Below are 17,948 nucleotides of genomic sequence, written 5' to 3'. Positions count from 1 at the left end.
CACTGTGCTTTTTTAGATATAATTTGTACATTATTAGGGCCAAACCTTCCCTTTGAAGAATAAAAAAATATCCTACTGATTTAGATATGCATAAATCTATTACAGCAAAGTAAATATACCTTGATTCTTAATTGAATAAGTCTTACAAGTCTTTTTATTTTTATGTATCTATCCACATAGTCTTGTAAATTTCACATCAGTTGATTTAATGATGTACCTTACAATGACAAAAGCACAGCCCATAGGAAGTTCCTGATATTAATGTTGGATAGCATATGTAAGCAGCGGTAGATTTTAAAAGATATTTAAAAGGAGGGTGTCCATTCTTAAAAAATAACAGCTTAATCCTACGAATATTACTGAGTATAGTGCTTACTTCTCTGAGTAGCCGAGCAGAAGCCAATGGGCAATATGTAGTGCTCAGCACTTCTGAAAATCAAGCCGCATATTTAGGTCCCTAAATATGGATTTAAGGAACTATCTTTAGGAATATATTTTTGAAAAGCTTGGACCAAATGTTTTTAGATCAAGGCAAGGCAGATGTCTGCTTTTTCTTACTCAGAAAATAACTGGATATTTTCAAAAAAACCCTCATATTTCTATGTAGTGAAAAGCTCTTTGTGTATCCTGCTTTGGATGATTTTCTCTTCTGGGGCCTGACTGTTCTGAGACTTTCCTGTTTAGCCACTCTAAAACCAGTGGTGAAAGAAAGCTGATCCAGTACGGAGTACTAGTAAGAAAGTGGCCGCCGGTACACAGCTGACCGTACCAGCAGGGCCACTGATGGTGGAAGGCAAAAGGGGCAGATACCCCGTGGCCTGGCAATTTAAAAGGGCTTGGGGCTCCTGGCAGCAGCTGGAGCCCCTGGCCCTTTAAATTGCTGCTGAAGCTCTGGGGCTCTCGGGCGCTGCTGCGGCTACCGGGGGTGATTTAAAGAGTCAGGGGCTCCGGCGGTGATTTAAAGGACCTGGGGCTTCCGGCTGCCACTGCTGCTACTGCTATCATGCAAGTAGGTGGAGCCCTGGGCCCTTTAAATTGCCGCCAAAGCCCCGGGCGGCATGGGCCGGACTGTGCTGAAGGGCTGGCTTGGGGAGTCTGGCCTTCTGGGGGCCCAGAGCCACCCCCACAACCTTGCTCAGGACCCCAACCACCCTGCAAACTGGTAAGTCTGTTAAGTTACTTTCACCCCGTCTAAACTCCAAGGGAATACAAGCAGTTGCTTCTGGCCAGCCTTGAGCTAGATAGGGAGTCACTGCCTCTGCCAGTGATATACCTCAAAACAAACATTTTCCTTGGTTTTTTTTTTAAACCTAACTTTGGAACTGCTGTGTGAGTGTGTCCCTGATCACAGGATGTAATTCATTTAAGGCTGTACATTTCTTCATCTCTTATTGAGTACAGAGGAAAAGGAAAATCAGCTTCACTTTTCAGTCTCGCAACCGCATTTTAACCGGGACACAACAAGGCTAGTATTAAGATTGAGAGAAGAATTGCATCTTCGAGTTCCCCTTTCTCATCAGTTATAGATACAGTTGTTCCCAAATAAAATCAGGGCTTTGTCCAATGCCCATCCATGTTACTGAGTATGGATTGGGCCTGAAAGCTGGGCATTCCCCCTATGAGCAAATTACACCACTGGAAACGACTTACCTTATAGTAGCTCAAACCTTAAAACCATTCCAGTTTTGACTCCATTTTCCCGGCACTAATACTACCACTTCCTGAAGCAAATTCTCATACCTCTCCCTTAGAGCTCAGGAAGTACATAGTTTCAGTGACCAGAAAAATTACCCACAGAATCATCAAAAAGATTTTGGAGTGCATTTTTGGCATAGGAAGTCACGTACACAATGCCTGTTATCATAAATGGTAGTATAACCCAGTAGCAGTTGCAGTTAGAAGGTATGTTTTTAAAATGCTTTAAAAAGAAAATACAACTCTTAATCCCAGCAGCAAATATGGTAAATCTCATGCACTGAATACTACAGTTATGCTAGTCCTGTCTTTAGAGAGGAATTCTGCAAATGACATTATACCTGTATCCTGTGAGGGGCTGACACTGTAGCTGTCACTTTCCTTGTCTACTGATCCTGCAGCTCTGGGTGTTGGCAGCCTCCAATCTGTGGTGAGGGTGTGGGCTGATATAGTGGGATGGGGTCTGTTGAGAGTCCATTGACTAGCGTACCTGTTGCGAGCTGTGGGCCCAGTTTTTGCATTCCTTCTTGTAGTAGGATCTGTGATTGACAAACAGAGAAACTTTGCCATTAAGTTCTTAATTAGTCAATGAAAAATCACCAGCAGAATAACTGAAATGAAGTGGTGACTGAGATATTGTTAAAAAAGAAACTGATGAAAAGGAGTTAAGGATGAAAATGTGTTTCAGTGAAGTGCAGTGAGTACATCCCCAAATTAGGACATTTTCTTCACAGAAATTCGACGTGTTTATACAGTCACAAATGTTAAATAGTCTGGGAATGAAACAGGTAAAGGGATCCAACCCGTTCCCTACTGCCGTTCACTCATTATCACTTCATATGAATCATAATAACTCCAAATTTATAAAATATAAATGAAAAGATTACAAATGGCTAAGAGATTATATGATCACATTTCCTATGCAAGGGATCTTGCTTAACGTTAACATACAATAGTATTACTCATTACCAAAACCCTATGTGTTTATTATTTATTTATTAGTTTACATTTGGGCTAGTATGTTATTAATCATGCATGCTAAAGGGCTGTTACCAGATAGCTGAAAACATGGCAAATCGTAAAATCCTCCAAGTTCTGATGGTAAATTTATCCATAAAGATTCTTACAGTGTCTGAAAAAAATAAAATCACCCCAATTCTTCCTTAGAAATTTAAAAAAAAAATCAACTATTTATGTTGGGCCTAAAATATTTTATTCTTTGCTGCTCCAGAGACAATCCATCCATCCTTCCAAGGGAGAGCAAGTAAGCTAACTGCCAAAATCGATTGCTTAGGCTTTATTGACATCATCAGTAGCACTGGGACAAAAACAAGGCTTGTTTTTCATCATATGTAGGGCCCTACCAAATTCACAGTCCATTTTCTTAAATTTCACGGTCATAGCATTTAAAAAATCTTTAATTTCATGGTTTCAGATACTTAAAACTTAAAATTCACGGTGTTGTAACAAAATATAATCATGTAAAGCCCTTAAGACTCAGTGTTTCTCTAATTGGGGGTTCTGACCCATAAGGGGGTCACAAACTATTGTAGGGTGTGGTCACAGCATTGCCACCTTTCCTTCTGTACTGGTTTCAGAGCTGGACGGCTGGAGAGGAGCAACAGCTGGCCGGGTGCCCAGCTCTGAAGGCAGCACTGCTGCCATCAGCAGCAAAGAAGTAAGGGTGTACTTTTGTATACGTTTACCTTATAGTATAGAGTAAAAGTACACAGAAGACCAGATTTCATGGGGGACACCAGATTTAACGGTCTGTGATGTGATTTTCACAGGCATGAATTTGGTAGGGCCTTAATCATAAGCCAAAGGGAAAAGAAAAATCTTTAATTGGCAAATGGAAAGTGACTAAACCATCAGGGAAAGATTTTTCTTTTGAAGCTTCTATTAGTAACAATGGTGAGTAAAAGAATTAAACAGTGCTCTTTGACATTCAAATGGTAAGTCTGTTCTACCACTTCAGAGTGGGAGACTTGAACAGGAATGGGTTTAAGGATAAACCATCACTAGATTCTGACTTTGAGCACTGTTTCTGAATCAACATTCCCTATGAAGCATTTACAGCCTGTTACTTCAAAGGTGCACGTTATTTATAAATACAAAATGGCCATGCCTGTTTGACCTTCTATTTCAAATCCTCCTCCAAGGCAAAAGAAAAATACAAACTCAATGCCATTGATAAACATGGTAGCATGCCTGCTCTTTAGAACAAGGACAATAGTTAGATGGCTAGCCTGCTATCTTTTCATAACTAGATAATAATGTTGGAAATTATTAAGAGACTAGATTGTAAATTTCCAATCTACCCTGAGCAAGGAATGGGGAATAGCTGTGCCACCTCAGAAGCAGACTGAAGGGGGCGGTAGAGTTGGGTGCTGGGAACTGTGAAATTACTACACCATTAGCAGATATTTTCCTCCTCTGTGACAGCTGAGGTCTGCTGGATGGAGGGGCACAGCCTTGCCTCTGATCATTCCCCATTCCTGTCTGTCCATTGTTGCTGCTCTCGCCTAGTATGAATTGTGATATCAGTATTTGGATGGTCAGGAGTGGGGAGCAAGGGGGTACCTTGTGCCTCCTTATTCTCCTGTGTGGCTTTGTAAGGGTAACTCACATTCTCTGCAGACATGAAATCCAAGAGGCAGCGGGTGTGTGTGGAAGATGCCCTCCACAAATTCCCTGTGTCTAACAGCTGCACTCTGCAATTAAACACTCATGGCTGGCCTGTGCCAGCTGACTCAGGCTCAGGGCCTCGGGCTAAGGGGCTGTTTAATTGAAGTGTAGATGCTCAGGCTTGGGCTGCATCACAGTTCTTTGCCATTTAGCAGTGTTCCCAGAGCTGGGAAGTGAGTAGCTATTCCTTGACTGGCATTTGGTAGCTATACCCTTTAGAAGATCTCAGCTAGCCCAGAATATCACAAATAAACAAACAATTGTACATGTTTTCAGAACCTTTCATCCTGAAGCATCCCAAGCCCTTTACAACCTGCTGTGAAGTATATGCACAGTGCACCACGGAAACACAATCATCTCTAGCAGGAGAGGGCAACCCCCAACAGTACACAACAACACATAGCACAGCACTGGGCAGAGGACAAATTTTGGCCAAGAATATTGGAACTTGGAGCTCTTACAAAGAAAAATGCCAGTGGATCTTTGAAATCCATGCACGTCATGTAAGACCCTCAGTTTTTTGAGGTATCAAAGTCATCCCGAAGACATGACCTAAATCTCCTGAATCTTAGAGTACATTTCCCAGACTTAGTCTTAGAAATATCTTGAAACATGCACGAACTTTAAGGACCAAAGGTGAAATCATGGCCTTATTGAAGTCAGTGTAAGTTTTGCCATTGACTTCAATGGGCGGGGGGCGGGGGGAGAGGGGAAGGGCTAGCTCAGTGGTTTGAGCATTGGCCTGCTAAACCCAGGGTTGTGAATTCAATCTTTGAGGGGGTCTGGGACAAAAATTGGGGATTGGTCCTGCTTTGAGCGGGGGTTGGACTAGATGACCTCCTGAGGTCCCTTCCAACCCTGATATTCTATGATTCTAGGGCCAAGATTTCACTCCAGACTGTGACTGTCCCAGTGCAGGTGAGCAGCATGGGAGAAAAGTACAAGAAGCTTTCCTCCTGCTGTGCAGGTGCCAGCTATAATCCTAGACCTTATGCTCCCTGAATGCAAGGAACAGAAGAGTCTAATCACTAGACTTCCGAAAGGAGACAGAACAAATGGAATGAAGGCCCTAGCAGAGCACAGCTGGAATGTGGACACTGCAACAGTTGTACCCAATTTTTGTCTTCTGAATAAACGTTTAGATTTTAAACAACAATTGTGTTACAACTTAAAAAAGGATGATTACACAGATTTTTTGCAATCACATATATGGATTCTGATGGATGGATGGTCTCTGCATTTGTGGGGGGGTTGACAATCTCAGATTTCCAGCTTGTTTGGAGAATTGTTATTTTAACAAATCTGTTTATATACTGGTAGCTATTCATGGGGCTCAGCACAAACAGCGGGGCTGTTCTTCACTTGCAGCAGAGAAGGCTGAAAATTGCATATCCTTGAGCCCCTCAAATTCATTTAAATGAGTCTGTTAAGTTTGGGAAAAGCTACTCAAAATTCTAAGACTGGTGCTGTGCATAGCAGGGGTGCTGGAACAATTTGCACAGTGGGGGTGCAGAGAGCTACTGAACCAAACTGTACACCCTGAAAATGATGGAAACCACTTCAAGCCTGGGGGTGCGGCAGCATCCCCAGCATCCCTAGTTCCAGCACCTATGTTACATTCCAGCACCTATGTTACAGTGTTACTTTCAAATATTCAAGGAATATTAAAATGCACAGTAAATATATTTAACACCTTTCCCATGAAATTTGCTGGGATGCATGTGAACCAGACTACTGGGCTTCATTAAAAGCCCATTTTAAGTACCAGTATTTCCATGGACTTCAATGGGCTTTGATTTGGAGGAGATAAGGGATGGAAAGTGTAAGTATTCTGGGGTGTCGCCCAGCCTCTAATCATCACAAGGAAAGACAAGTACTTTTGGAGTGCAGGATCTTGCAGCATTAAAGATAGTTAGATTTTAAAACAATGCAGGGTTCTATTATATTGTTCATTCTCATAATCTTGATTCTTCAATATAATAAACATCAATGACAGTATTTGATCTTTGTATTTTCTATACCTCCTAGGAATTGTTTATATACTTCAAGTATGCCACATTACACCATATTACTATCTAGTAAGTAGTCCTTATATTTAATGAAATTTTTCCAATTATGCAGATATGGAACAAGTTTATAACGGAGTTTAGGAAGAATGTAGTGTAAGGGTATATTTATTAATTTTGTTGTTTAAATCATTGTAAGATGATCTCCGCATGGATATAGCTGGGAAAATGGATTTAATACAGTAACTAGAAATGTAACTTTTCCAAAAATGCAGTAATCAGAAAATGTATTTCTCATATCCTAGAACATTAGGAACAATCACAGTTAATTGAGAAATGAAATAAAGATTGATTGCTGAGAAATAAATATCTATTAGCTATGAAAATCCACTAGAAACATTTGCTCAATAGATTCTAGATGTTAAAATGCAGCATAAATTTCCTCTGAGGAATACTCAGGTCTGAATTACCTTAAATTACATCTACATTTTAACATGCAAAGGAAACTTTTACTGTATTAACCTTAATATGTACCACTTTTACAGTGGGTCCAATTGTAAAAGAGACTATTTTCTGCTGCACAAAATAGTTTCCGCACTACATTCAAAATAAAGGCAATACCATGATAATATAAATACTGTGGTAATGATATCTGCTCTAGGTAATATAGTCTCTTTTATACTGACTTGTTCCTGGCCGGGCATCAGAAACATCAACCAATGGTCCAGTAGCTTGTGAGACAGACTGGTAATGTACCGTATGAGTAACTGTCAATGACTTCTGTTTAGATGTCTCTCCAAAATCAGCATCAGTTAATAACACTGTTGATCTGTCATCTATAAGCAATAGAAAATGAATATTAAAATAAAGAATCACATTTTTGTTGATCCTTAAAAATAGTTTAAGTCCTCAAGTTTACACAAAACTAAAGAAATGAGTATTGCCTGTGGGCCTTCATTTGTGATATGATGACTTTATGGGACACAGATGGGCTTTTTGTGTATCCTTTTAGACACTTTCTATTGCCTGTAACGATCTTTTGCCTTAAGTACTTGGACTTTTTCCATTTTGTAAACACTGGTTCCTCTCGCCCCTTCACGTTTGTCATTAGCATAAGTGATTGTATCTGTGATGTCGAAAGCAGATTGTTAGCTCATTTGTGCTTTCTCTTCTGGCTAGCTTCACCTCTGCAGCACCAGAACAAAAATACTGCAGCATTAGGGCCTCAATCCAGTAAAGCGCTTATGAACTTGCTTTAGTATCTGAACATTCTCGCGGAAGTGGGACAAATCTTGTGCTTACAGTTATGCACATGCATAAATGCTTTTGTGGTCTGGAGCCCATGGGCCAAATCTTGCCTCTTCCTTATGTTGCAAAGTTCCTGCAGCAGAACTGACTGGTGTGGGTCAGTGGCACAATAGGAAGAGGATTTGGAGAGCCTGGTGCAAGTGGTGTGGCTCTCCTGCATGCCACGGAGTACAGCTGAACAGAGGCTTCCTCCGATCTGCACAGCAGGATTGGTGCAGTGGGGTAGGGGAGGTAGTTAGACCCCAGGCCAAGGAGGGGAGAAAGGAACACTTGTGAATCCACTACTGCATGGATTCTCTGCAAAGAAACAGCAGAAGCCACTGTGGAGGATTCCTTCTGACTTTCCATACAGAATCTCCACCCCTCCCTGCACCAAGCCAGGCTATGTGGGGGAGCAGTTGGTCCTGTGGCAGCTAGTAGCTTTTTTCTTTACAATTGTGATCACAGTGCTGTTTGGTTTTGTTTTTTTTAAAAAGAAGCTATACAGAATGCAGAGTATTCTCAATCATACAAGATTTAATAATAAGTCCCTTCCTGCCCCCACTATAATCAGTGGTAATTCTTCCATTGACTTCACGCTTGCAGAACATCTACATTTGAATGCTTAGTGCTATCTGGGTTTAGTCTCCAGATTTTATTTTTACATTATTACAGTCTTTTTCATTTATTCTTAATAGCAATAAAAACCATGGGAAATTCCTGCTATCATACAATGTACAGCTTTTTAATGCATTTCTAAAGGGACTGCCAGCAATGGTGATTCTGTGAATTTACCCATCAGCTGTGGCTGATCCACTGCTTCTAACAATTGGTTTGGGGTTTTTTTCAACTGACAAGAGAACATTAGTGTGAAAAATTCTGCACAGTAACATAAATGGCATTTTTTGCCCCAAAAAGGCCCTAAATAGAATGAACGTTATGAAACCAAATTATGCGGTCCCTGGCAAAAGAGGAGCTCTTACTCCGGTCATGAATAAAACCTGCCAAAGCCTATGTAAAATCCTGTCAAAGTGCTGGCTTACTATTACTGCTTTGTGCAACACAGTCTATTACTGTGGCACCAATCACATTGCTGTAGTTAAGGAGCTAATGGCATTTCCATTATAAACCCCTATTGCCCAACTACTATAACTCAAGAGTGAAATCTCCCGATAGGATAAAACTTATCATAAAAGATTGCAGCACAGAAATGAACTTTGGAAACATAAAACTGGAAACAAAAATGTCCATGTTGCAGGTGATGTGTGGATCTTGTCTTCAAAGCAACCTCATAAAACATGAAACACAGAAAGGGCTGAATCCTCTGGTCCAGCCAAATCAAGCTAGCCTGGCACAGGATGTGATGGGACAACGTTAGCTCATTCTTCCCCAATCCTGGGACTGACTGGGAGCCTCAGAGCTAAGCTACATCCCTACTGGCTCCGCTGGTCCCCTTCCCTCTGACCACATCCTAAATGTAACCACAACATACGCGCTATATTCCTCTATACAAGTGGAATCCTCTGCTGACCACTTAAGCCAGCTTCAAGTTTGCTTTAGACTGCTTTTTGTCCAAAATGGTAGAAATCTGGCAAGATCAGCTCCCTCTGTGAGAGCCCTGCCATTTTGTATAGCAAGACACTCATTAGATCAGTTGTTTGGCGAGGTTTCAGCCCCCATGTGGGGCTGAACTCTTAGGAAAATTGCTGTTTTTGTGAGACTTCAGATTCATCCCAGGCATAACTTATTTATGGCTTTTGACCTGAAACCTGAATGACAGTGGTGAGTCTGGTTCCAGGAGATTTGGTATCCAACCTTCTGAAATGTAAAAGAGTTTAGCTTCAGGGTCCCAGTTTTAATGTATCTCAGTTTTTTTCTTATTTATTCAATGTAGCAGAATACAGAATAACTTTTGCTATAGTGAGGCAGATATATAATTAGGTCATTTTATGTAGATTTGGGTGGGAAACCATTTTCTAGACCTGCAAAAGTTTTAGAGATTTTTTAATTTTTTCTTGTCCCAAATTGGGGCAAATAATTGAAATCTCAAACATAAGAACGGCCATGCTGGGTCAGACCAAAGGACCAGTTAGCCCAGTATCCTGCCTTCCAACAGTGGCCAATGCCAGGTGCCCCAGAGGGAATGAAGAGAACAGGTAATCCTCAAGTGATCCATCCCCTGTCGCTCATTCCCAGCTTCTGGCAAACAGAGGCTAGGAACACCATCCCTGCTCATCCTGGCTAATAGCCATTGATGGACCTATCCGCCGTGAACTTATCTAGTTCTTTTCATTTAAGAAGTATATAGTCTGAAAAAAAAATTGGATTGGGTCAATCAAAACATTTTATTTCAGTAATTTTGAAATGTTTTGTTTTAATTTCAACCTTTTACAAATAACCTCTTTTAGAATAAACAAATTCAAATTTAAAAACAAAAAATCATGTTGAAATGGAAAAGTAAAGTTTTCATGTTGAAAATGTCAGAATGGAACACTTCACTTTTTGCTGCCCTACTCTACTTTAAATTTGCTAGGGTTCCTTAAAGATCAGAATGATTCATATGTAGAACAGTCTTCAATTCACTTTTCAACCAGGACAAATTATCTTGTAAATTAGGACCCTAGCCCTTTTTATGTGTAAAGGATGCAGTGCAAAGTCCACCATAAACATTTATTATATAAAGCAACATAAGTGCATTGACATTTTACCAATGGTCTCCATTGTGTCCCTCTCTTCAATCAGAAGCTGAGCTCTGGGAATATCTATGTGCATCCTTAGCGTCTGCTGCTGCTTGTTAAGTGTATCTGAGGTCCTGGTGTTCTTACTAAGCACAAAAGAGAGACAAACATGAAAACGCTCCCCATATGAAAAGATATTTAAGGATTTCCTTTTTAAAAATCCGTTCAACTTAAGATAATAAAATTACCATAGTCACCAAAATTCTCATACATTTCATTTTCTTTCATTGTACTTTGAAGCAAATAGGTGGTATTAATTTAAAGTATTTTGGTAGGGAGATGAGAAAAAGTAAGTGGGGCAAGGGACTGAGTCTGCCATTATTCAGTGGTTTATCTATCAAAAGCCCTTATTGAATGTTTTCGATGCAGTTGTTCAATATTGAAACTGATGGAAACAGTTATAAAGCTGCCATTTTTTTGCATTTCTCAGATTTGGCTAATGAACCCTTGAGCTGACCAAACAGGTCAGTGGGAAGATGGTGTTTTATATAAATTTCTCCTATTCATTAATTTTCAGCAATGATTTAAATCCTGAACATCATGAGAATTGGTAAGTTAAGAAATCAATCAAACATTCATTAGAATTTCCATTAATAGTAATGAATTGCATAAGGAAAAGTGAAGACTTTAGTTCTGTTGACATTGCAGTAGTAAGAAATTATAGACCTTGTTAGCACTCATGGATTAACTCCTTTCATTGGATTTGGTATTTTAGAACAGGACTATAAAACAATTATTGTATCATCACACAAGCAATAACAATTTTAAAGTCTGTGTACCAGAAAATTACTCTGGGAATGAGCCATCTACTAATAAGCAAATGAAAATGGGTAATAAAACTGAGCAGCATAATCATATGCAATACAGAACTTGTGGTAAAATCCTCCATATTGCATTCACCCCTTTCCACAGAAATGCTAAAGGGAAGGAAGGAACTCTCCTTATGGGCCCCCTTGTTTTCCCTGAATCATTTTGTCAGAGGAATTCCCTCCCCTCACAAAACTGGCAGCAGTTCTGTCTCTAAACCCAACAGATCCAATGGGATCCACCAGAACTGAGCTAGGACATATCTACCAGATTCTACTTTTCTAGTCTTTTCCGCACTCTGTCTATCTTAGGAATTATGGCCTCTATCAACAGTCTTTATTGTGTTTATTCTCACAACAGCCCTGTGAGGTTCATAGACTCTTCCTAGATTCTAAGACCTGAAGGGATCATTGTGATAATCTAGTCTCCTGTAGAGCACATGGCTATAGAACTTCCCCAAAATAATTCCTAGAGCAGATCTTTTAGAAAAACACCTAATCTTGATTTTAAAATTGTCAGTGATGGAGAATCCACCATGACCTCACCCCGAAGAAGCCTTCTTCACAAAAGTCTCTCTCTCTCTCTATCGAAATTCCATCCTGGAGATGAGAAACCCTCTTACTAAAACTGATTTGTCTCCATGAATGGTTGTTTTTTCAAAGAATTGGCATTTTCCAACCAAAAAAAATTGTTGAAAAATTCCCAACCCACTCAAGTGAGTGGGTCTTTAATGTTAGAAAATCCAGGCTATTAGCATCAAGGGATTATAATCTCATAGATAAGGATTCCAGAGACTACTTCCCTAACAAGAAAAATATCATTTACTTACATTTTAGTTACGCTGAGATGATAAAAAAAAAAGAGACTCTACTGATCACAAACCTTAAATTTGTCTCAAGGTTGCTAATTAGCTCCGTAGACATTGTGATGGTGTGTGTATATAACATACTTCATTTATTGACTATGGATAAATATTTTTGTTCGTTTGTTTTTTAAGCAAGTGAAATGCATGAAGTGCTAAAAGTTTGTTCAAAACTGATTAAAGATATGAATATCATTTTGAATAATCTATCTATAACCACCCCTCTCAATTGAATGACTGAAAAAATCTGTACATTCAAAACAGGGTTGAATCTTACACACCCATTTATACAGAAAGGGACTACATATGGCCTATGTAAAACTAAGGCCATTTTGGATGCTTGGCCAACAGTCATGCCTCTTCATTAATTTTTGGGGCTGAGGTCAGTGAGTAGGTTAATGCAAAAGAGGTAAGGAAAACCATTCCTTTGTAAATGTGAAGGCTGGGTTAGAGATTTCAGGGGCAATTTATGTCTTATTCTATGCTCAAAATTAGAAACATAAGCCAGTTCCTTATGCTAATCAATGATGAACAGTTAAGAGGAATTTATCTGGAACTTGCTGCTAAAGAAAACATCACCAAGCTGAGCTCAAATACTAGTAACTGTTACTAATTTGAGGTGCGAGGGGCAAATCATACAACTTTCATTAAACTGTTAATATGTGGGGCTTGCGTAGCTTCCCCAGGGATCTGACTTAAATACCCCAAACCAAGGCATTCAACACAAAGACTAAAGTTCTATCCTTAACCCTTTTTATTCTTAAATGCACTCACAGGGGCACAAATATCCCCAAGGGAGATTTCTAGACTTTCTAGATTTGTATATGATACTAGGTTTTGGTATAACATAAAGAAATCTTATTCATAATGTACCAAGCAATTTAACATATTTAACTCTGTGAGTTATTGGGGTGTTGCCTCTTTTGTCTAAAAAAAGCCTAAATTTTCAAAAATTAACTAGTCATTTTGGGAGCCTCAGTTTTTGGTTACCCAATCTGAGGTAACTCTTAAAGAGGCCTGATTTTCAGAATGTGCTGTGCATGCGCCTCTGAAAAACAGGGTGTCAGAAGTTGGGCACTCAAAATTACTAGTCACTTTTGAAACTGTCCTAAATCACATATTTTTTTCAAAATGCCTATTTTGATTATTGTTTGCTGTTATTTATATCTTTAAAAGATATATATGCAGTAGATTTTTTTTAAATCAAACAAACTGGTTTTTAATGGGATGGGGGAAGGAATGATTGTCAATACTGACAAAAATTAAAGGTTTCAGAGTAACAGCCGTGTTAGTCTGTATTTGCAAAAAGAAAAGGAGTACTTGTGGCACCTTAGAGACTAACCAATTTATTTGAGGATAAGCTTTCGTGAGCTACAGCTCACTTCATCGGATGCATACTGTGGAAAGTACAGAAGATCTTTTTATACACACAAACCATGAACAAATGGGTGTTTACCACTACAAAAGATTTTCTCTCCCCCCACCTCACTCTCCTGCTGGCAATAGCCCATCCAAAGTGATCACTCTCCCCACAATGTGCACGACAATCAAGTTGGGCCATCTCCAGCACAAAACCTGGATTTGTGCTGGAAATGGCCCACCCCGACCAACACACACATTGCAAGGAGGGAGATCACCCCAGACAAGCTATTACCAACAGGAGAGTGGGTTTGTTGGGGGGTGGGGGTGGGGGTGGGGAGAAAACCCGGATCCGTGCTGGAAATGGCCCAACCCGACTATCACACACATTGCAAGGAGAGTGATCACCCTAGACAAGCCACTACCAGCAGGAGAGTGGGGTGGGTGGAGAGAAAACCCCCCGGTAGTGGTAAACACCCATCCCCTCACGGTTTGTGTGCATAAAAAGATCCTCTGTACCCTCCACAGTACGCATCCGACGAAGCGAGCCGTAGCCCACGAAAGCCCACGCTCAAACAAATTGGCCAGTCTCCAAGGTGCCACAAGCATTCACCCTCTCCTTGCGAATACAGACCAACACGGCTGTTACTCTGAAACCTGAGGCAACAACTAATCTCTAAAGCTGCAGGGTACCTTTGAGAAAACCTTTTGTAGTGGTAAACACCCATTTTTTCATGGTTTGTGTGTATAAAAAGATCTTCTGTACTTTCCACAGTATGCATCCGACGAAGTGAGCTGTAGCTCACAAAAGCTTATGCTCAAATAAATTGGTTAGTCTCTAAGGTGCCACAAGTACTCCTTTACAAAAATTAAAGGTTGGCAGCAATGATTGCAGATAAGTAACATGATAGCTATACTAAAACATTTTGCCAATGCAACTCGATCTGATCTGCTATGTTAGTACTGGGTCTCTTTTGAGCAGAGGCTTTCCAAATATGCTGAGCTACGTGGGTTTTTTGTGAGATAGAGAAACACCAAAGAATGACTCTATTGAAATCATTTTTACGTGTTACTTACAGTTAGCTAGGACTCCAATCGTATGTAATTGTACTCACACAAGCAATACTACTGAAGTCAGTGGGACTCGACAGATATGCAAGTGTCTGCAGGATGGGGGTCTAGATTTGAATCTAGGTTAACTGATTAACCCTATGTATCACCAACACACCAGAGATAGTCTAATTACTCAGGTGTGCCGTAAATTCAAATTAAATCTAAAACCTCAGAGATGGAGGAGTTTGAATTTTTGAAAATGGTCCAATCTGGCAAATCATCAGATATCCTGGAGGTTTTTATTTTCTTAAAAATAAGTATGATTTTCAGTTAATATGAACCAAAATGGTCCTATTTTCAAAACCCCACAATGGTTTCAAAGTTCAACATTTTTTCCAGACAAAGAAACAAACACTGAAAATATGAAATTTCCATATTTGCAGGTTATTTTTGCAAGAACAGTCATTTTGTTGTCATTTCACAAAAGAATTATATTTCTGGATAGTGAAATGACTCAGAACAAAACAGCAAAATAATAAATAAATTGTCTCACTTTCACAAAGCTCTGCTTATAATCAGCTAGCAATGATATATGTGTGTGTGTGTGTGTGTGTATGTATGTGTATTGTATTTGCAAATATGTGCTTCCAGGCACTTATTGCCTTCAATAAGATGATCTCTGAAGAGCAATTCCCTTTATGCATATTATGAAAACACTTCAGTGAACAGGCAAAATGTCCAAAGGGACCTAAACATGTTCTGTAATTTAATCCACTAATACAGGGGTTCTCAAAACTTTTTATACTGTGGTTCACATCTTAATGGAGATATTGTTTCATAGATCACCTTTTTTGCCATTTATGACTGCACTGATCACCTCTCTTTTCACTGATTGAATAAAATCCCTGCAGCAAGTTCAGCAACTGCTTAAATGCACATCCAATATTAGGAAAGCGTTCAGTGCATCTTCAGCCTCTTTTAACATGATGTTATAGGTGGAAACAAGGAGGTGAATCAGCACCTTGTGACTGACCAGATTTCTGTGGAACTCTGCTCGTTCCTGGACCATTTGAAATCATTGCCCCCATTCCTAAGAAAACTAAAATTGTGCGTTTGGCACATAGATACAAAGAATTCAGGAATGGAAAGTTTAATAATTAAGTTGTTCCCAGGAATGATTTTGAATATAATCCCTTGAACCAGAAACATCATTAAATTTGGAATTACTAAACATTATTCTTACCTCATAAGCATTTCAGCCAAACTCTTTGCATCTAGAAGAAAACAGGGCAAATATTAGTACCTGATAAGTAGCTAGTTAACACTTTAATTTTTGTGCCGCAATGGAAGTTTTTTGGTAGATGGATTATTAAGGAGTGGAAGATTCAGACGAGCCATTTATTAAAGATTATTCTCTTTCCTCAGATCAGCCGTCAAGACATAATAGCCTATAAAACTCCTTATTTTTGTTAAAACTGTATTTGACTATCATATATCTTTCTGACACACAGAGCACGTATAATTCTCCAGTGGCAGTGAAAATGCTCAGAAACATATTAAAGGCTTTATTGCAAACTGTTCATCTTGACTTTGAAGAAAACTAAATTTAGAGCAGAATAGAATTTAACTTGAAAAAGCTAAAGAAATTCAGTAGAAGAGAGAGAGACAGTATAAAAACTAGAACAGCCCTAATAAAAGCATTAGCACTGTCCTTCCTTCAACACAATTGGCTTAAAAGAAATCAAGATGAGTTAAAGTAGTTCACAAAGTTTCGGGTAGGTCATGACATGAATGAGCAATCTCCTACCTGGGCACCACCAAACCAAATCTGATTGCCTGGAGAACTGGCCAAGGAAGATCACAAAAGGGTGATCTTGTTTGGTCACAATCAGGTATCCCCACCATTCCATTAGCTATTATGCAGAACTACCCCTTTGTGTTCAGAGAGAGCCCTACATACAAATCAGTAGGCAGCAGCTTATTCCCATAAGAGTCAGTCATTCAAAATTATCCCAATGGGTGGACCCTTATTCCCTTACAGAGTCCCACTGACTTCAATAGGGCTCCAACCAGGAGTAAAGGTCCATGTAGGTGCATGTTTTTGTGTTTCAAGCCACTAGTTTTTAATTCTTTTTTTAAAACTTTCCACTGTAATCCCCTAAAAACTAAGTCTCACACTGAGACTCTACCACCTTGAAGTTTCTTTTGTCATAATGGTTCTGCTATATCCTCAGCCTGACCTCTTGGAGGGACTACATTCTCCAGACAGCAGTTGGGAACTGGCAGAAAGGACAAAGCAGTTCTCATGGGATACCAGGCCAATGGAGGAGGGCTGTTCAGGCAGATAGTAAAATGGGGTGGGTTGGGTCTTGCTCCTCCCAGGAGTCCCAATCCAATCTGACATCCAGTATTCAGAAACTGTCCCACCTTCCTCTCACAGAAGTCCATGGTGGCTCTTTGAAATTAGCTAGATCCCTAGTTAATATACATCCCAGAAAGAGGAAGATTTTTATTTTATTTATTATGAATATTTACTTACATGTTTTCCACTTTCCAATTTCTAAGATTATGTTATTTTTCCTCCTAGAGATCCAAATTCAGTTTGCTTCTGTAACCTCCCTCCCTTCCCTTCCTCTTACCCCTTTTATTTGTTTATTAATTTGCTACAGTTTATCTAAATTTTAGATTGTAAACTGTCTGGGGCAGAGACTGACTTTATGTTATTTGTTTGTAAATGTCTCCTACAACTGAGCGCTGATCCCTGCTTGGAACTGCATAACAATGGAGAAATACCCTTTGCTGTTTATGTACTGATATGCTCCTTGAGGAGGGAAAATTATAGGCACGAGTCCCATGAATGGCCCCTGTGCAAAGCCTGCAGTTATTTCAGGAACAATTGTAATGCCAAGAGCCTCTGAGTACATCACAGTCCTGATAGCTTCAGAAACCTGTGCCATGACAACCCCCACAGCTGATTTGCCAACTCCAGACTGGTTAGCCAGGGACCTGTAGCAGTTTGGAGTAGCCAGCTTCCAGATGGCTATAGCAACCTGCATCTGGACTCATATATGACCTCCTTTACACGGGTGTCCTGGCACCTGATGGTTGGGGTAAACTGATCACCAGCCTCCAGAAACATCTGCTTCTTCATGCAAAAGTTCTGGAGCCACTGCAGGTCATCCCAGGTCCGCATGATGAGGTGATCTCACCAGTCTGTGCTTATGGCCCTGCTCCAGAAGCACCAATCTATATATGAGGAGTCTGCAGCTAAGGCATGAACATCATCAGCTGGGTTGTGACTGGCATGTTAGTGTCCCTCTCTGAGAGATGCCTTCGGCAGGCCAAAAACTGCCATTGAAATGTCCACTGGCATCTTGCAGATGCTCTGCCTGATTCCTGAAATAGGATGGACAGCGTGTGGTGGAGAAGTTCTTCCACTGGGTTAGGATCCAT

At 39.9% G+C, this 17,948-nt stretch overlaps 1 protein-coding gene across 1 annotated transcript in view; it reads right to left on the bottom strand.

Annotated features, from left to right (window-relative positions):
* The window catches only part of DSCAM (DS cell adhesion molecule), a 607,252-nt gene that overhangs the window by 32,587 nt on the left and 556,717 nt on the right, over nucleotides 1-17,948 (bottom strand). Inside the window, exons 28-31 of the mRNA XM_074969783.1 lie at nucleotides 15,739-15,769; nucleotides 10,385-10,500; nucleotides 7,076-7,225; nucleotides 2,037-2,234 (exon numbers count right to left, since the gene is read on the bottom strand). Of these exons, the coding sequence (XP_074825884.1) occupies nucleotides 2,037-2,234; nucleotides 7,076-7,225; nucleotides 10,385-10,500; nucleotides 15,739-15,769 (495 nt within the window). The remainder of the gene's footprint in view (nucleotides 1-2,036; nucleotides 2,235-7,075; nucleotides 7,226-10,384; nucleotides 10,501-15,738; nucleotides 15,770-17,948) is intronic.

The sequence above is a fragment of the Natator depressus genome, chromosome 1 (assembly GCF_965152275.1).
Source record: "Natator depressus isolate rNatDep1 chromosome 1, rNatDep2.hap1, whole genome shotgun sequence".
Lineage (NCBI taxonomy): Eukaryota > Metazoa > Chordata > Testudines > Cheloniidae > Natator > Natator depressus.
Note: the sequence above shows the minus strand (reverse complement) of the source record. Positions and strands in the feature narration are given on the sequence as shown.